Source organism: Tachyglossus aculeatus, chromosome X1, assembly GCF_015852505.1.
Source record: "Tachyglossus aculeatus isolate mTacAcu1 chromosome X1, mTacAcu1.pri, whole genome shotgun sequence".
Lineage (NCBI taxonomy): Eukaryota > Metazoa > Chordata > Mammalia > Monotremata > Tachyglossidae > Tachyglossus > Tachyglossus aculeatus.
Genome location: NC_052101.1, coordinates 21,481,061 through 21,501,594, shown reverse-complemented (window position 1 = coordinate 21,501,594; position 20,534 = coordinate 21,481,061). Strand labels below are relative to the sequence as shown.

Here is a 20,534-nt window from a genome sequence, read left to right as displayed (position 1 = left end):
TGCGCTTCCCGTTCCTTCCGCCTAGATCGGGGATCGTGACCCTCGGCACGACCTCAGACTTGAAGTTCTTCTCTTGGGTCACGGACTGAACTCCACGGCTCGGGAAAGGCCCACCTAACCGCGTACGGAGCCCTTCGGGTGGGTCCCGCTGCGCTGAGCTCATTTCAAATCGGTGGGCCAACCCCAGAAAATCTCAGCTCCAAGCGGCCACCGGCTTTCTTTCAGAAACAAGTTTAATCATGTGTTAAAATAAAACGAATTCGCAGTCTCAGGCTTTCAATTCTTCCCGAAACGAGAGCTGTATTTTCAATTACAGAATGTTTTGTGAAAATGATTCGCCTGTCATTCCCCCGTATTTCAAACATACGATATTTCCCTTGGATGCCAAAAAAGGTTTCTTTCTGGCTCTGATTCAACATTCGTGAGAAAATTTCAGTAATCACCTCTAACAGTCATTCTTGGCAGTCACCTTTCCTCGCATTTCTCTCACGTACCTCTTTAGGAAGAAGCATAAAATAAATGAAAACACAATCTCATCCTATTGGCATTTTCGTCTCCTCGCATCTTTTTATTAATCTAGTTTCTGGCTTTCATGCTTTAAGCCAATTTTACACAAACACCAAGGTGAAACACACCCAGGGTAGTCTTCTGAAACACGAAGGTGGGCAATGGTAATTATCAAATACGGCGTATCTGAATTTATCACTTCAAGATCTTCCCACTTCTTCGGATTTGAGGGGTTGTCCTTTGTTTCTCATATTTTTTACTAAAAAGTCTCTGTTCAATCAAGCTCACCTCTTCATGGAGAAGAGAAGCTTTTATCCTCAACAGAAAGGAGAAAATATTTAGTACAAACTGGTAGCTCCTGGAAAAATTCGATTCTTCATAGACTGTCACATGATTACATAAGCTAAAAAGAAAAAAGAGCAAGAATTAACAATAGCATATCTTTTGAATGAATTATAAATCAGTTAAATCTGCAGTTCCAATCTTCTCAAAATAATTTACCGAACTTATTTTACTGGGCTTAATTTATAAGTCAAGGTAGAAATATTTGACATAATTTCTTCCATGCCCCATGATCAATCAGTTCTTCAATGAGAAGCGGTATGGTCTAGTGGAAAGAGTACGGGCCTGGGAGTGAGAGGACATGGGTTCTAATTCTGCCTGCTGCCACTTTGGGCACTTCCCTTCTCCGTGCCTCAGTTTCTTCAGCTGTAAAAAGTGGATTAAATCCTACTCCTTCCTACGTAGACTGTGAGCCCCATGTTGGGCAAGGGACAATGTGCAACTTGATTATCTTGTATATACGCCAGCACTTGAGAAGCAGCATGGCACAGAGGCTAGACCACGGGCCTGGGAGGTCATGAGTTCTAATCCCGGCTCCCCCACGTGTCTGCTGTGTGATCTTGGGCAGGTCACTTCACTTCTCTGGGCCTCAGTTCCCTCATCTGTAAACTGGGGATTGAGACTGTGAGTCCCAGTGCTTAGTATAGTGCCTGGCACATAGCACTTAAGTGCCATAATTATTATTATTAAGATTACAGTGCACTGCACATGATAAGCACTTAATAAATTCCACAATTAAATAATTCAATTAATTGCATGTACTGAGTGTCTTCTAAGTGCTAAACACTGTACTAAGCATTTGAGAGACTACAAATAAGACACACATCCCCGGCCCTCAAGGAGCACTAAGCACAAACACACACACACACAAATTATTTACAAATAATGGGAGCAGAAGGAAGAACAGGGACGGAGCAGGATGTAGTACAAATGTATTAGGGTGAGGGACAAGGATTGTGTCTGATCTGACTGCACTGTAAATACCCCAGTGCTTAGCACACTGTGTGGCACATAGTAAGTGTTTAACAAATACCACAGTGATGAAGATGGTAAAAGACCTGAATAAACACTCGACTATTGAAATAACAAATATTCAAAGACAAACAAAAATATGCATAAATGCTGAGGATAGAAGTCAGTTACAAATCAATCAATCAATCAATCGTATTTATTGAGCACTTACTGTGTGCAGAGCACTGTACTAAGCGCTTGGGAAGTACAAGTTGGCAACATATAGAGACAGTCCCTACCCAACAGTGGGCTCACAGTCTAAAAGGGGGAGACAGAGAACAAAACCAAACATACTAACAAAATAAAATAAATAGAATAGATATGTACAAGTAAAATAAATGAATAACTAGAGTAATAAATATGTACAAACATATATACATATAAGCAGGTGCTGTGGGGAAGGGAAGGAGGTAAGGTGGGGGGATGGAGAGGGGGACAAATTATTAAAGGTGGTGTTTAGGAGATGTGAATTAATCAGGGAAGGCTTCCAGAAGGACACGGGCTTTTAAGACAGCTCTGACAACCGTGGTCTGGCCAATTTGGGAGAGGAGGAATTTCCAGGTTCAGGGAAAAGTGTAAACGGAGGGTCAGAGGAGGGAAAATTGAAGCAAGGAAGAATAAAATGGTGACTTTGGGAGGGGTGACCAGTGTGAGCTGAGTAATGGGTGAGGGCAGTTGATTATAAGATGGAGGAAGAGAGTGGAGAGCCTTGAAGCCAGTGATACAGAGTTTCTGCTGGAGGCAGAGGAAGGTGGGGAGTCACTGGGGACTTCTGAGGAGGGATTTGGGCTGGGTGATATTTCAAGTCGATGATTCATGCAGCAGCTTCTAGCGTGGATTGAAGAGGGTGGAGGCTGGAGGCAGGGAGACCAGAGAAGAGACTGATTCACCAATCGAACCGTGACAAGAAGACTGTCTGAACCACGGTGGGGGTTGTTTGTGTGGAGGGGAAGGGGGCCGGGCGGATCCAGGAAATGTTGTCCAGCAAGAACCGGCAGGATTTAGCAGGTGTCTGTTTGGAGGAGAGAGCTGAAAGGCAGCTCTTGAGGAAGATTCTCGAGTTGCGGGACTCTGGGACGGGAAGGATTGTGGGGTTGAAGTTGGGAAGGGGAATGGGTTTAGTGGGATTTGCCAATATACCTGAATCCCAAACTGCACTATGACTTCTATTCCAGCACCGAGTCTCACTTGAACAGAACTATCATATTTTGTAGTGCAGTTTGGGGAGACGGAACTAGGGGTATGGGATTCTAGAAACACGTCACTTTTCTGCAAGGTGTCCCCTCAATCAATCAATCAATCAATCGTATTTATTGAGCGCTTACTGTGTGCAGAGCACTGTATTAAGCGCTTGGGAAGTACAAGTTGGCAACATAGAGAGACAGTCCCTACCCAACAGTGGGCTCACAGTCTAAAAGACACCACAAGTTTTGTTAGGTGCCGGTTGTTAGGTTTATCTTTCTAGACGGGCGGAAAGAAAATACGCCCAGGCATACAGGCACGGTGAAGGTTTTCATCTACTTATGTATCGTCAAGCCTTCGAAATGCACTTTTCCATCAACACTGGAACTTCTTTGTAGAACCGTTTAGCTAAAGTAAGGAAAGGTGAATGGGGAGTTCTGGTTTAATTCTACACATCCCCCCCTCTTGAGGACCAGCTCCCTTTCAGGCTCACTGAATATTTTAGTAGCAAATGTGCCATCACCCATTAGTGAACATTGTCCTTTATATTTTACTCTACTTACCATTCTAAATTTCACCCGCTTTTTTTTTATCAGAAAAATTCTTTTTTTTTAAAAAAAATGAAGAAGCATTTTAGGTTAAATCAAATATTCCACTACTTTATTACTCTGTTGCTTCCCCCTGTACAGTGAGGCTCACCTGGGACAGAGGCTTCGTCTGACTTAATTATCCGGTAGACCAGTGCTTTGCACATAGTAAGCGCTTAACAAATGCCATTATTATTATTATTATTATTATTACCCCAGCGTTTAGTACAGCGATTGACACATAATAGGCACGTAACAAATACCGCAATTATTATTAACTATTACATACCTCTTGCAGAATTTCCGGGTACTGAGCCAATACAGTGAGTTCACAGTCACCAGTGACTTGTCTTTCTGTTTCAGGACTCCTTCAAGGCTATGCCCATGAAAACAGGGCACCTCTGCATCTTCTTTAGTCCAGATGAACTGGAAGCTTGAAGGGCTAGTCTTTTCAACCCTTGGCGTTGAATCGGCAAGGGCGCTAAACTGTTTCTGAAGGTTCACTACCATTTCTGGAGTACGAGAAAACAAGGATTAAGCCGCAAAGTGCAGTCACATTCCTGACCTGGTAACAAGTTTGACGTTTCCCATATTTTCGAGAGAAAATCAGTCTGTGGTGTAGTTTACCCGGTATTTTCGCGTTTAGCAGACGTCTGCCCTGCAGAGTCCTCTGTACTGAAATTTGCCCATCTCCAAAACCATGTTGCCAACTTGTACTTCCCAAGAGCTTAGTACAGTGCTCTGCACACAGTAAGCGCTCAATAAAAAAAGATCGAATGAATGAATGTTGTTTCTACAAAGCAAGTTAAATCCTGTTTCTATAGCTGGGCATCTCTGATTGGACATTAACACGTTCAGATGGGAAAAACGACAAGAAAAAGCCATCATCTTAGATTTCTAGGGAGGAAATTGGGCTCAATGCTCAAAACAACAACCCAAACGACTTCATATGGCCCAGGGGGAGGAATACGGTCCTGGGAATCAGAGGGCTGGGTCCTGCATCTGCCACTTTCCTGCTATGAGACGCTTAATAATAATAATTGGCATTTGTTAAGTGCTTACTATGTGCAAAGCACTGTTCTAAGCGCTGGGGAGGACACAGGGTGATCAGGTTGTCCCATGTGGGGCTCACAGTCTTCATCCCCATTTTACAGATGAGGTAACTGAGGCTCAGAGAAGTTAAGTGACTTGCCCAAGATCACACAGCAGACATGTGGCGGAGCCGGGATTCAAACCCATGACCTCTGACTCCAAAGCCCGGGCTCTTTCCACCGAGCCACGCTGCCTCTCTGCTTAACTTCTCTGTACCTCAGTTTTCTTATTTATAAAAATGGGGATACCTGTCTCCCTCCCACATAGAGTAAGCGCTCCATGTGGGACAGGGACTGTGTGTGACCTGCTCTTTTTGTATCTACTCCAGTGCTTAGCACAGTGCTTGACCCATAATAAGCACTTTACAACTTCCCAAATGATTACTATTGTTCCTCTCCTCCTCCTCCCCCGTCTCCATCCACGTCGCCTTACCTCCTTCTCTTCCCCACAGCACCTGTATATATGTTTGTACGTATTTATTACTCTATTTATTTACTTATTTTACTTGTACATATTTATTCTACTTATTTTATTTTGTTAATACGTTTTGTTTTGTTCTCTGTCTCCCCGTTCTAGACGGTGAGCCCGTTGTTGGGTAGGGACCATCTCTAGATGTTGCCAGCTTGTACTTCCCAAGCGCTTAGTACAGTGCTCTGCACACAGTAAGCGCTCAATAAATACGATTGAATGAATGAATGAATGAATGAAAATTGTTGTTGTTACTGTTACTCACGTCTCCTTTTGCAAACTGTTGCTTTTTCCTTGGCTGAGTAATACAAAGGCTTTTCGCTTTTCCACTGGTACCTTCAGGTAAAAAAAGAAAAAGAAAAAAAATCAACATGATGAAAAGGGATACTAGTAGTAAGAACCGCGGCATTTGTTAAGCGCTGACTATGTGCCGAGCACTGTACTAAGCGCTGTAAGTAAGCACTAAGCACTGTACTAAGCGCTGGGGTGGGTACAAGCATATATGAAAAAGCGTGGCTCAGTGGCAAGAGCCCGGGCTTTGGAGCCAGAAGTCATGGGTTCAAATCTCCGCTCCGCCAATTGTCAGCTGTGTGACTTTGGGCAAGTCACTTAACTTCTCTCTGTCTCAGTGACCTCATCTGTAAAATGGGGATTAAGACTGTGAGCCCTCCGTGGGACAACCTGATCACCTCGTAACCTCCCCAGCACTTAGAACAGTGCCTCGCACATAGTAAGCGCTTAATAAATGCCATCACTATTATTTTTTTATATGATGTGCATATAGATATACTTGACTTGCATATAGCTATAATTGTATTTACTCTGATGGTTTTGACACCTGTCTATATGTTTTGTTTTGTTGTCTGTCTCCCCTTCTAGACTGTGAACCCATTGTTGGGATCGGAGCGGTCTCTATAATAATAATAATAATAATGATGGCATTTGTTAAGCGCTTACTATGTGCAGAGCACTGTTCTAAGCGCTGAATGACTTGCCCAGAGGCACACAGCGGCTGAGGCGGAGGCGGGATTAGAACCCACGACCTCTGACTCCCAAGTCTGCACGCTTTCCACTGCGCCACGGTGCTTCTCTACTGACTTGTACTTCCCAAATGCCTAGTACAGTGCAAACAGTAAGCGCTCACTAAATACGACTGAATGAAAAACAAATGGGGTTGGACACAGTCCCTGCCCCGCGTGGGGCTCACAGTCTCAATCCCCAGTTTACAGATGAGGTCACTGAGGCCCGGAGAAGGGAAGTGACTTCCCCAGGGTCACAAGGCTGAGAAGTGGCAGAGCCGGGATTAGAACCCACGACCTTCTGACTCGCAGGCAAGTGCTCCATCCACTACGCTTCTCTCCGTACGGCCCGCTGCTCAGCCCGACGGCATCCACCCGAACAATTTTAGGGATGATACGAGACGTGCTTAATAATGGATGCGGCGGCTCGTGCTCGGGACGGCTTTCCAGCCTCCAATCTGGCTGCTAAATCCAGGTGTGGCTCGATAAGACTCTCTGGATCCACTCCCGCCTTCGGTGTCGGCCATGTGTCCCAGCGTGGCTCAGTGGAAAGAGCCCGGGCTTTGGAGTCAGAGGTCATGGGTTCGAATCCCCACTCCGCCACATGTCTGCTGTGTGACTTAACTTCTCTGAGCCTCAGTGACCTCATCTGTAAAATGGGGATTAAGACTGTGAACCCCACATGGGACAACCTGATCACTCTGTATCCCCCCCAGCGCTTAGAACAGTGTTTTGCACACAGTAAGCGCTTAACAAATGCCAACATTATTATTATTATTATTATGTGTCGGGGGCTCAGTTAGCTGTAGATCCCCCCCACCGCTAAAAGAGCAGAGCGAGGTACGTGATCCTGCAGGTTTGGGCCTCAAACCCCAACTGCTACTCTTCAGCGAGAAGTAGTCCAACTTCCACTCTCGGGCTCGCTCACGGCTGCCCCTCGGCAAATCAATCAATGGTATTTACTGAGCGTTTATTGTGTGCAGAGCACTGTACTAAGCTGTTGGGAGAAGACAATAGAGTTGGTAGGTTCAATCCCTGCTCTCAAAGAGCTTATTTTATTGATAGGCCCTAGGCCCTCCTCACTAGTCTCCCTGCCTTCAGCCTTTCCCCTCTCAGTCCATACTCTGCAATGCTCTCTGAATCATCTTCCTGTAATGTTGCTCTCCATTCCCCAGAGATGTTCAATCAATGCCGAAGAAAACTCCCTTACCACCGGCTTTAAGGTGCTCCGCCTGTTTTCTGTGGGGCGCCGGTATCGGTGCTCTTCGCCTGCTACGTGGCTGCCTGGCATTCTTTGCTCCTCCCAAGATCATCTTCTAATTGTACCCTGCTCCCGATTCAACCACATCTTAACCCTTGCTCCCACTGTCCCCCTGGGCCTGGAACTCCTTCCCTTCCCAAATCCACCAGATCTCAGCCCTTCCCATTTTTAAAGCCCTCCGAAAATTCCATCTCCTCCAGCAAGTCTTTCCCAAATACTTTCCAATACACTAACTCAACGACCACTCCAGGGCTTTCTATATTTCTCCGCCACGTGTCTGCTGTGTGACCTTGGGCAAGTCACTTAACTTCTCTGAGCCTCAGTTCCCTCATCTGTAAAATGGGGATTAAGACTGTGAGCCCCACGTGGGACAACTTGATCACCTTGTATCCCCCCCCAGCGCTTAGAACAGTGCTTTGCATATAATTCCCCCGGGTCTGGAATGCCCTCCCTCCTTACATCCGCCAAGCTAGCTCTCTTCCTCCCTTCAAGGCCCTACTAAGAGCTCACCTCCTCCAGGAGGCCTTCCCAGACTGAGCCCCTTCCTTCCTCTCCCGCTAATCCCCCTCTCCATCCCACCCATCTTACCTCCTTCCCTTCCCTACAGCACCTGTATATATGTATATATGTTTGTACATATTTATTACTCTATGTATTTATTTATTTATTTTACTTGTACATATCTATTCTATTTATTTTATTTCGTTAGCAAGTTTGGTTTTGTTCTCCGTCTCCCCCTTTTAGACTGTGAGCCCACTGTTGGGTAGGGACTGTCTCTGTATGTTGCCAACTTGTACTTCCCAAGCACTTAGTACAGTGCTCTGCACACATTAAGTGCTCAATAAATACGACTGATTGATTGATTACCCACCCTCAGCAATTATGTGCCTATGCATATTCAGATCCTTGTTCTTCTTGCTATTCTATTTGTAAGCATCCTGTCTATTTATTTTGCAAATGATGTGCATATAGCTATAATTCTAATTGTTCTGATGATTTTGACACCTGTCTACATGTTTTGCTTTGTTGTCTGTCTCCCCCTTCTAGACTGTGAGCCCGCTGTTGGGTAGGGACCGTCTCTATATGTTGTCGACTTGTACTTCCCAAGCACTTAGTACAGTGCTCTGCACACAGTAAGCGCTCAATAAATACGATTGAATGAATCCCCCTTCTAGACTGTGAGCCCATTGTTGGGTGGGGACCGTCTCTATATGTTGCCGACTTGTACTTCCCAAGCACTTAGTACAGTGCTCTGCACATAGTAAGCACTCAATAAATACGATTGAATGAATGAATGAATGACCGTTTCTCCCGTTCGACTGTAAACTCCTCCTCGTCAGGTAACGAATCTTTTGCTCTGGCTGTACTTCCCCAGGTACTCAATAAATATTATTACTTCTACTATTTCAGATCCCCTACCTGCTGCAGTCAGGGAGATTTCACTGCAACTGTCTTAACAGTGAATTTTTCCTCCTTTCCACATCTCACCCTTCCCTGCCTCACTTTCCTCACTGCTACTGCTGAAAGGAAAGTCATCTCAGCAGTGTCGGGGAAGACAGTTATCCAAGCAGAGGTAGAGTTGAAATCCTCTCTGAGATGGGCAGAAGGAGGTGAATTTTGGCCTTAAAAAGCCCAAAAGGCTTGAGCTTTAATACGCCCCAAGGAATGTACAAGCAGGTAAACATGGAAACATAAGCACATATCCAGTCTTAGGAGGTACCAAGAAAACTCTAACTAAAAGCTGGCAGCAAACCTTTAAAAATATAAAACAGTAGGTCAAAGGTAAATTTGACACCTACTTCTATTTTTGTTTACGGAAGACCCGAAGGCAAAGTTTGTGTTTTTCTGTGGCACGGGGAGGTGAAGAAAGAGAGTGGGGGAGGAACTGACATCGGTACATGTGGATGAGGCTGATGAAAATTTTATGAGGTAAAAAGAAATATGATAAGCTAATGTTTCTGGTCAAAGGCTACTCTCCATATTAATTAAATCAATCAATCAATCAATCGTACTTATTGAGCGCTTACTGTGTGCAGAGCACTGGACTAAGCGCTTGGGAAGTACAAGTCAGCAACACATAGAGCCGGTCCCTACCCAACAGCGGGCTCACAGTCTAGAAGATTAATTAAATGTATAAAACATACAATTTTAGCATCCATATACACGACCTATATCTGTAGAGAAGCAGCGTGGCTCAGTGGAAAGAGCCCGGGCTTTGGAGTCAGAGGTCACGGGTTCAAATCCTGGCTCCACCAACTGCCTGCTGTGTGACCTCGGGCAAGTCACTTAACTTCTCTGTGCCTCAGTTCCTTCATCTGTAAAATGGGGGTTAAGACTGTGAGCCCCCCCGTGGGATAACCTGATCACCTTGTAACCTCCCCAGCGCTTAGAACAGTGCTTTGCACACAGTAAGCGCTTAATAAATGTCATTATTATTATTATTACAGAAAAACGGACAGAGTGCCTCAGAAAAGGCCACGTACCTTGCCCTGGCTTCCTCTAATTTTTTCTGCTTCTCGTCCATCGTTTTCCTCATGAGGTTGTACCACTTTCTGAAATCAAAGCAGGGCTTATCTGAAAAGAAAATACATCCCAAATCAGTGACCCGGAAATCACCACATACACAGGCCTCACGCAGTGGGAGATTCTCGGAAATGGGGCTTCCCTGCATGAAATATCCTCTCAGTGTGGCTAGTAAAAAAAAATACGGAGATCTCATGTTTATCAATTTCATGAAAGCTTCTGACTTCATGGAATGCTGTTTTCAGTGCACTCGCTGAACCTGGACTACACATCCATTCGTCTGGAGGAGAAGAGGGGCGACTGCAGAACGGGAAGCTGGAATAGCCAACGGACCCGGCTATAAAACCTTCCCAGAGAATCAAGCTGAGCACCCCAATCTCGTCAAAACACCTCTCTTTCTTGTTAATGTCAGTCAGTCAATCGTACTTATTGTGCGCTTACTGTGTGCAGAGCAATCAATCAATCAATCGATCGTATTTATTGAGCGCTTACTGCGTGCAGAGCACTGGACTAAGCGCTTGGGAAGTACAAGTGGGCAACATATCGAGACAGTCCCTACCCAACAGTGGGCTCACAGTCTAAAAGGGGGAGACAGAGAACGAAACCAAACATACTAACAAAATAAAATAAATAGAATAGATATGTACAAGTAAAATAAATAAATAAATAGAGTAATAAATATGCACAAACATATATACATTTATACAGGTGCTGTGGGGAAGGGAAGGAGGTAAGATGGGGGGGATGGAGAGAGGACACTATAACAGTACGATGAGAAGCAACGTGGCTCATTGGAAAGAGCCCGGGCTTGGGTTCTAATCCCGGCTCCGCCACTTGTCACTTTGGGCAAGTCACTTCATTTCTCTGGGCCTCAATTCCCTCATCTGTAAAATGGGGATGAAGACTGTGGGACACCCTGATCACCTTGTATCAACCCCAGCACTTAGAACAGTGCTTTGCACACTGTAAGCGCTTGACAAATGTTACTATTATTATTATTATTACAACAGACACATCCCCTGCCCACAGTGAGATTACAGTCTAGAGGGGAAGACAGACATAATATAAATAAATATGTACGTAAGTGCTGTGGGGCTGGGAGGGACGACGAATAAAGAAGCGGGAGGGAGGGCTTGTCGGGGAAGGCCTCTTGGAGGAGGTGGGCCTTTAATATAAAGGCTTTGAATCAATCAATCAATCGTATTTATTGAGCGCTTACTGTGTGCAGAGCACTGTACTAAGCGCTTAGGCGGGGAGAATAATTGTCTGTCGGATATAAAGACGGAGGGCGTTCCAGGCCAGAGGCAGGAGGTGGGCGAGGGTTCGGTGGTGAGGGGCTTTTCATGGTGTCTCTGAACCCTGCTTCTTCTGGGGACGGGGCAGACCATAAAACCGTACGCTGCTTTCTCTTTTTCCTTTCTTCCTCCTGGGAAAGGAGTGTGATTATGAGCCGGACTTGTTGGGGCTTGCGATGGGGTGGGGGGAAGGGATAGAGTATGCAAAACATCTCCCACTTCATTATTTTTATTAGTATTATTAATCATATTTGTGAGCGCTTACTGTACTAAACGCTTGGGAGAGTATGATATACCATCGGACGAGCTCACAGTCTAGAGGGGGAGACGGACAGTAATATAAATAAATGAATAGGTGAACAATTAACTGGATTTATTAAGCACTTACTGCGTGCAAAGCACTGTACTAAGCACTCGGGAGAGTACAATATAACTAGGCTGTGTTGGGTAGGGACCGTCCCCATATGTTGCCGACTTGTACTTTCCAAGCGCTCAGTACAGTGCTCTGCACACAGTAAGCGCTCGATAAATATGATTGAATGAATGAATGAAGCAGACACATTCCCCACCCACAACGAGCTCACGGTCTAGCGGCGGAGACCGACATTAAATATAAATAAATCTATAAACAAATTATTATTAATAATCAGATTTATCGAGCGCTTACTGTGTGCATTTGTTGGCAGGGTGCAGAATGGCGACCTTGCCCTAAGTGTGGAATCAGGAAGCCGTATTCAGGATCGGTTTTAGATACTATGTGAAAACCTCCTATTAATCGTCCTTCAAACTCTTAGAGAGTGAATATAAACTCTCGTAGAGATAGCCCGGTTCTAAAATGATGAGAAGCAGCGCGGCTCAGTGGAAAGAGCCCGGGCCTTGGAGCCGGAGGTCACGGGTTCAAATCCAGCCTCCGCCGATTGCCAGCTGTGTGACTTTGGGCAAGTCACCTCACTTCAGCGCTTAGAACCGTGCTTTGCACATAGTAAGCGCTTAATAAATGCCATTATTATTATTATTCTCTGTGCCTCAGTTCCCTCATCTGTAAAATGGGGATGAAGACTGTGAGCCCCCCGTGGGACAACCTGAGCCCCTTGTAACCTCCCCAGCGCTTAGAACAGTGCTTTGCACATAGTAAGTGCTTAATAAATGTCATTATTATTATTATTCTCTGTGCCTCAGTTCCCTCATCTGTAAAATGGGGATGAAGACTGTGAGCCCCCCGTGGGACAACCTGATCACCTTGTAACCTCCCCAGCGCTTAGAACAGTGCTTTGCACGTAGTAAGCGCTTAATAAATGCCATCATTAAGTCACTTCACTTCTGTGTGCCTCTCTCAGTTCCCTCATCTGTAAAATGGAGATTAAGACCGTGAGCCCTCCGTGGGACAACTTGATCACCTTGTTAAACTCCCTGGCGCTTAGAACAGTGCTTTGCACATAGTGAGCGCTTAATAAATGCTATTATTATTATTATTATTAATAATTAGGATTTCATGTGAGAAGCAGAGTGGCCTAGCGGAAAGAGCCCGGGCCTGGGAGTTGGAAGGAGCTGGGTTCTAATTCCAGCTCCGCCACTTGTCCGCTGGGTGACATTGGGCAAGTCGGGAAGCAGCATGGCTCAGTGGAAAGAGCCTGGGTTTTGGAGTCAAAGGTCATGAGTTCAAATTCCGGCTACGCCAATTTTCTTTTTTTATAGCATTTATTAAGCGTTTACTATGTGCAAAGCACTGTTCTAAGCACTGGCAATTGCCAGCTGTGTGACTTTGGGCAAGTCACTTCACTTCTCTATGCCTGTTCCCTCATCTGTAAAATGGGGATGAAGACTGTGAGCCCTCCGTGGGACAACCTGATCACCTTGTTACCTCCCCAGCGCTTAGAACAGTGCTTTGCGCATAGTAAGCGCTTAATACATGCTATCATTAAGTCACTTCATTTCTGTGTGCCTCTCTCGGTTGCCTCATCTGTAAAATGGAGATTAAGACTGTGAGCCCTCTGTGGGACAACTTGATCACCTTGTTAACCTCCCCAGCGCTTAGAACAGTGCTTTGCACATAGTAAGCGCTTAATATATGCTATTATTATTATTATTATTATTATTAATTAGGATTTCATGTGAGAAGCAGAGTGGCCTAGCGGAAAGAGCCCGGGCCTGGGAGTTGGAAGGAGCTGGGTTCTAATTCCAGCTCCGTCACTTGTCCGCTGGGTGACATTGGGCAAGTCGGGAAGCAGCATGGCTCAGTGGAAAGAGCCTGGGTTTTGGAGTCGAAGGTCATGAGTTCAAACCCCGGCTACAACAATTTTCTTTTTTTAAAGCATTTATTAAGCGCTTACTATGTGCAAAGCACTGTTCTAAGCACTGGCAATTGCCAGCTGTGTGACTTTGGGCAAGTCACTTCACTTCTCTGTGCCTCAGTTCCCTCATCTGTAAAATGGGGATTAAGACTGTGAGCCCTCCGTGGGACAACTTGATCACCTTGTTACCTCCCCAGCGCTTAGAACAGTGCTTTGCGTATAGTAAGCGCTTAATAAATGCTATCATTAAGTCACTTCTGTGTGCCTCTCTCGGTTGCCTCATCTGTAAAATGGAGATTAAGACTGTGAGCCCCCCGTGGGACAACTTGATCACCTTGTTACCTCCCCAGCGCTTAGAACAGTGCTTTGCACATAGTAAGCGCTTAATAAATGCCATCATTAAGTCACTTCACTTCTGTGTGTCTCTCTCAGTTACCTCATCTGTAAAATGGAGATTAGGACCGTGAGCCCCATGAGAGACACGGCCTGTATCCAACCTCATTGAATGAATGAATTAGCTTGAATCTACCCCACTTAGCACAAGCTTAGTACAGGGCTTAGCACAGAGTAAGCGCTCAACCAATACAGTTAAAGAAAAAAAAATAAAAGAAATCGTCAATCGTATTTATTGAGTGCTTACTATGTGCAGAGCACTGTACTAAGCGCTTGGGAAGTACAAATCCCACCAGCAAGGACCAGTACCTGTTTTGTTCTCTTCATTTCTTTTGGAAGCAATCCTGGATAGAGACCTGAAAATATATTATCATGAAATTTACCGCTCATCTGGAAAACCCAGTTTTAGAGGCTGGAGAATTCCGAAACAAAAATGCAAACCTAAAACTTCTGACACCATAACGGATAAAATGTATCTTCATTTTTGTAAAGCGTCCTTTTCTAAAATTATAACTATACATTCGAAAAGAGATTCATTCATTCAATCGGATTTGCTGAGCGCTTACTGTGTGCAGAGCACTGTACTAAGCGCTTGAAAAGAGATGCTAAAGTACTTGAATGGAGAGTACGCTGCTCGCTCTAAATACCTAAGATCGACTGCAGAGTTATTTTCTGCTTTATAGAGAAAGGATGCCTGAAATCGCTAAGCTTGAGCTCACCAGCATCTCTAATAACCAGAATCCAAATAGATACACTAGAAAGCCAAAATAAAATCTCTAACAGCCTCGACTTTGTATGGTAAATCGGATTCCCTTTTTGTCTTTTTAGCCTAAAGTGGTTTCCATTCAGTGTACATAATCAACAAAAATACATTTTAAATTAATTTAAATTTTCAAGTGTGCATGTACAGATTTAGCATGATAAAATATTACACCCAACAAAACACAGACAAAAAATAGGTGCATGCTCACCATTCAAATTTATCATTGAATAAAAGAGTATTTTCAACACTATCATAATGATGGCTACAGCTTGACCGTAGTACGTTTTCAATTAATTTAGATTTTAAAGTGTAGGTGTACAAATTTAGCATGTCAGGGCCTTACACCCAACCAAATATGAACAAAAGATAGGTGTATACTCACCATTCGGATTTATCATCCAATAAAAAGAGGATTTTCAACACGATTACAATGACGGCTACAGCTTGAACATCGTATCTCACAGTCTTGGCAATTTTTGCTATCGGATCAAACGTCAAAAAATTCACGTCTCCTATATTGGTAATCTTTACCACTTGGGAGGTCCAGTCATGCAGTTCATCTGGTAGAGAGTTAAAGAGTTTAAACGCGTTCACTTGTCTAGCACATCTGAATACGCTGAATTATAAAAACGGTATTTCAAACTTTAGGGAAAAGCTTTCTCGAAGGAAAAAAAATCAAATTTGGCATAGAACTCGCTAAAGTACCAGAACTCATTATTATAAATCAACTTTGCCTTTAATGTTGTCAACAGTGCTCCCTTCAAAGCCCTACTGAGAGCTCACCTCCTCCAGGAGGCCTTCCCAGACTGAGCCAACTTGTACTTCCCAAGCGCTTAGTCCAGTGCTCTGCACACAGTAAGCGCTCAATAAATACGATTGAATGAATGAATGAGCCCCCTCCTTCCCCTCCCCACAGCACCTGTACATATGTTTGTACAGATTTATTACTCTAGTTTACTTGTACATATTTACTATTCTACTTATTTTATTTTGTTAATATGTTTCGTTTTGTTGTCTGTCTCCCCCTTCTAGACTGTGAGCCCGCTGTTGGGTAGGGACCATCTCTATATCTTGCCCACATGTACTTCCCAAGCGCTTAGTACACTGCTCTGCACACAGTAAGCGCTCAATAAATATGATCGAATGAATGAATGAATTCTAGACTTTGAGCCCGCTGTTGGTTAGTGACTGTCTCTATATGTTTCCAACTTGTACTTCCCAAGCCCTTAGTACAGTGCTCTGCACACAGTAAACAAACGCTCAATAAATACGATTGAATGAATGAATGAATTCTAGACTGTGAGCCCACTGTTGGGTAGGGACCGTCTCTATATGTTGCCAACTTGCACTTCCCAAGCGCTTAGTACAGTGCTCTGCACACATCATCATCATCATCAATCGTATTTATTGAGCGCTTACTGTGTGCAGAGCACTGTACTAAGCGCTTGGGAAGTACAAGTTGGCAACATATAGAGACAGTCCCTACCCAACAGTGGGCTCACAGTCTAAAGGGGCTCACAGTCTAAAAAGTAAGCACTCAATAGTAAGCACTCAATAAATACAATTGAATGAATGAATGAATTCTAGACTGTGAGCTCACTGTTGGGTAGGGACCGTCTCTAGATGTTGCCAACTTGTACTTCCCAAGCGCTTAGTACAGTGCTCTGCACACAGTAAGCGCTCAATAAATACGGCTGAATGAATGAATGAATGAACACTGTGGGCAGAAAAACAAAGTACAAAAAGTAGGGGCAAAATTTTAAGAAGGATCGTAGTACTGGAAGGGCAATGCGGTGAAAGATGTTTTCCAGATTCTTAAGCTTGGTTTTCACTGGATAAAAATAAAATGTTAGATCCACTTTAAGAGATAGAACATTCACAAATAATAATCTCATAATCTCACATGAGAAATACACCACCATAAAAAAAATTCAGAGCCTTATTGTCTTTCAGCTTGGTATGGATCTTACTTGATGTTTCAGGGGAGGTAGTGTGGCCTAATGGAAAGAGCACAGCCCGGGAGTCAGAGGACCTGAATTCATTCATTCAATCGTATTTATTGAGCGCTTACCGTGTGCAGAGCACTGTGCTGAGCGCTTGGGAAGGACAAGTTGGCAACACATAGAGACGGTCCCTACCCAACGGCGTTCGAGTCTCAGGCTACTGTGTGACCTTGGGCAAGTCGCTAGACCTTTCTGGGTCACCATCATCATCATCAATCGTATTTATTGAGCGCTTACTATGTGCAGAGCACTGTACTAAGCGCTTGGTTTCCTCATTTGTAAAATGGGGATGAGCTAAGACTGTGAGCTTCATGAGCCCTGTGTCCAACCGCATTGCTTTGAATCTATTCTAGTGCTTATCACATATTAAACGCTTAATAAATGCCATAGTTAATATTTCTGCTGGAAACCAGGCTAACATTTGATGGTTTGCTACCTCTCTGCACAATTTGGCAAGCACCATGGGCAAGCTCCGCCACGGCAATCAATCAATCAATCGTATTTATTGGCGCTTACTGTGTGCAGAGCACTGGACTAAGCGCTTGGGATGTACAAGTTGGCAACATATAGAGACAGTCCCTACCCAACAGTGGGCTCACATGTCTGCTGTGTGACCTTGGGCAAGTCGCTTACCTTCTCTGAGCCTCAGTTCCCTCCTCTGTAAAATGGGGATGAAGACTGTGAGCCCCCCGTGGGACAACCTGATCACCCTGTATCATTCCCAGCGCTTAGAACAGTGCTTGGCACATAGTAAGCGCTTAACAAATACCATTATTATTATTATTACTGGGAAGAGCATGAGCCTGGGAATCAGAGGACCCGGGTTCTAATCCCGGCTCAGCCACTTCTTTGCTGTGCGGCCTTGGGTGAGTCACTTCTCGGGCCTCAGTTTCCTTACTGGTAAAATGGAGATTCAATATCTGTTCTCCCTCCAACTTTGACTGTGAGTCATAGGTTCTAAAACCGGCTCAGCCACTTGTCTGCTGGTTGTGACCCTGGGCAAGTCACTTCACTTCTCTGGGCCTCAGTTACCTCATCTGGAAAATGGGGATTAAGAGTGTGAGCCCTGTGTGGGACAGAGACTGTGTCTAACCCGACTTGCTTCTATCCACCCCAGCGCTCAGTACAGTGCCTGGCACATAGTAAGCACTTAACAAATACCATCATTACCGGGTAGGGATTGTGTCCATCTGTTGCCGAATTGTACTTTCCAATAATAATAAAAATGATGGCATTTATTAAGCGCTTACTATGTGCAAAGCACTGTTCTAAGCGCTGGGGAGGTTACAAAGTGATCTGGTTGTCCCACAGGGGGCTCACAGGCTTAATCCCCATTTTACAGATGGGGTAACTGAGGCCCAGAGAAGTGCAGTGACTTGCCCAACTGACAATTGACGGAGCCGGGATTTGATCCCGCGAACCGTGACTCTAAAGTCCAGGCTCTTTCCACTGAGCCACGCTGCTTCTCTGCTTCCAAGCATTTAGTACAGTGCTCTGCAATCAATCAATCCATCGTATTTATTGAGCGCTTACTGTGTGCAGAGCACTGTACTAAGCGCTTGGGAAGTCCAAGTTGGCAACATCTAGAGACAGTCCCTACCCAACAGCAGGCTCACGGTCTAAAAGGGGGAGACAGAGAACAAAACCAAACATACTAACAAAATAAAATAAATAGAATAGATAGGTACAAGTAAAATAAATAGAGTAATAAATATGTACAAACATATATACAGGTGCTGTGGGGAAGGGACGGAGGTAAGTGCTCAATAAATACGACTGACTGAATGAATGGAGTTGCTTCTATTCATCCTGGATTTTGCTGCGGAGTGAAGTTGGAGTAAAGCCTTTATAATAATAATTATTATATTTGTTAAGTGCTTCCGATGTGCCAGGCACTGTACTAAGCGCTGGGGTGGATAGAAGCAAATCGGGTTAGACAGAGTCTCCGTCCCACAGGGGTTTCACAGTTCACGGAGGAGGGTTTGGGCATGGAACCCCCAATAAGCGCTCAATAAATACGATTGAATGAATGAATGAATAATAGCATTTATTAAGGGCTTCCTATGTGCAAAGCACTGTTCTAAGCGCTGGGGCGGTTACAAGGTGATCAGGCTGTCCCACGGGGGGCTCGCACTCTTGATTCCCAAGCTAAGCGCTTGGGAGAGGACAATACAACAATAAACGGACACAATCCCTGCCCACAACAAGCTCACAGTCTAGAGGGAGAGATAGATGTTGAAGTGCAGCTCAGTGGAAAAAGCCCGGGCTTGGGAGTCCGAGGTCATGGGTTCAAATCCCAGCTCCGCCAACTGTCCGCTGTGTGACTTTGGGCAAGTCGCTTCACTTCTCTGGGCCCCAGTTCGCTCATCTGGAAAATGGGGATTGACTGTGAGTCCCCCGTGGGACGACCTGATCACCTTGTGACCTCCCCAGCGCTTAGAACAGCGCTTTGCACATAGTAAGCGCTTAACAAATGCCATCATCATTATTATTATTACTTCCTCCGGGCCACGTTGCTCATTTTGGCCAGCTTTTCGGGTCTTTTCAGGTCCTCCTTGACGATGGATTTTTTTCATATGCGCAGGAACCCCACTTGGGCTGGTGATGATGTGGTGGATCCACTGAACTCTTCAATGCGGCTACGGCACTTGTACGGAACCGGAGTGATTTTTCGGAGATGCTCGTCGATGATATTTATTGAGCATTTACTGTGTGCAGAGCACTGTACTAAGGGCTTGGGAGAGTAAAACACAACAGAGTTGGGAGACACATTCCCTGATCTACACAAGCTTAATGCCTAGATGTGTAAAAGCCTTTAGTTTGGTGGTGGCCCTGGATCACTTGAGCCTTGGTAACTCTCCCCTGCTTGCTGTTTTTTTTTGGTTCGATTTTTATTTTTAATGGTACGGAAGCACTTAATAATAATAATGGCATTTATTAAGCGCTTACTATGTGCAGAGCACTGTTGCGTCAGGCAATGTACTAAGAGCAGGGGTAGAGACAAGCTAATCAATTTGGACACAGTCCCTGTTCCACGTAGGGATCGCAATCTTAATCCCCCATTTTACGGCTGAGGAAACACAGAGAAGTTAAGTGACTTACCCAAGGTCACACAGCGGAGGAGTGGTGGAGTCAGGATTTGAACCCGGATCCCTCTCTCAGGCCCACGCAGTATCCACTAGGCCCTGCTGTTTGATCGCTAATCCCTAGAGAGGCTTTTGCAGGCCTTCATTTTGTTACGATCAGGAGGAGTAACGTTGATGTTGTTGACGTTTATGAGGTTTGGCCTGAAGGACCAGTTCTGTCAACCAATCAATTAATCGTATTTATTGAGCGCTTACTGTGTGCAGAGCACTGTACTAAGCGCTTAGCACTGTACCCGACAGGTTGTTGGGACTGGGGGCTAAGTTTAAATCGGAGGTGATGTTGGTTAAAACGTGGTGGGAGACCCCAGCGGAGAAGGCCTCCTGCTTTTCCTTTTACGGATTTCAAAAGAAAATCACATCTTTAAGACTGTTTATTCGGGTATCAGCGCGGTATTTTTTGCAGGTACCGAAGTCCTGAATTTCCCACATTTCCAGTTTAGCGAGAAACTCAGGAATCGATTACATCAGCGGATTCCAGCCACATTTCCTGGGTCTAGCTATATTCTGAATCAGGTCTAAAGTGAATACTTTTTAGACTGTCTCACTACACCAACCGCCTCAAAGGAGTTAATGCCATTCTTGTTAACCCTCAGTTGAGTCTGCTCTAGCCTAACAACAGAAACCTTATACGGTATCACTTTAATGTTGTTT

The 20,534-nt window shown here is 44.7% G+C and overlaps 1 protein-coding gene across 1 annotated transcript in view; it reads right to left on the bottom strand.

Annotated features, from left to right (window-relative positions):
- Window positions 1-264: 264 nt before the first annotated feature.
- TAF1B (TATA-box binding protein associated factor, RNA polymerase I subunit B) overlaps window positions 265-20,534 on the bottom strand; it is a 98,892-nt gene continuing 78,622 nt past the window's right edge. The window contains exons 10-15 of the mRNA XM_038772829.1: window positions 15,117-15,294; window positions 14,281-14,327; window positions 9,953-10,043; window positions 5,455-5,525; window positions 3,919-4,141; window positions 265-910 (exon numbers count right to left, since the gene is read on the bottom strand). Of these exons, the coding sequence (XP_038628757.1) occupies window positions 703-910; window positions 3,919-4,141; window positions 5,455-5,525; window positions 9,953-10,043; window positions 14,281-14,327; window positions 15,117-15,294 (818 nt within the window). The 3' untranslated portion in view covers window positions 265-702. The remainder of the gene's footprint in view (window positions 911-3,918; window positions 4,142-5,454; window positions 5,526-9,952; window positions 10,044-14,280; window positions 14,328-15,116; window positions 15,295-20,534) is intronic.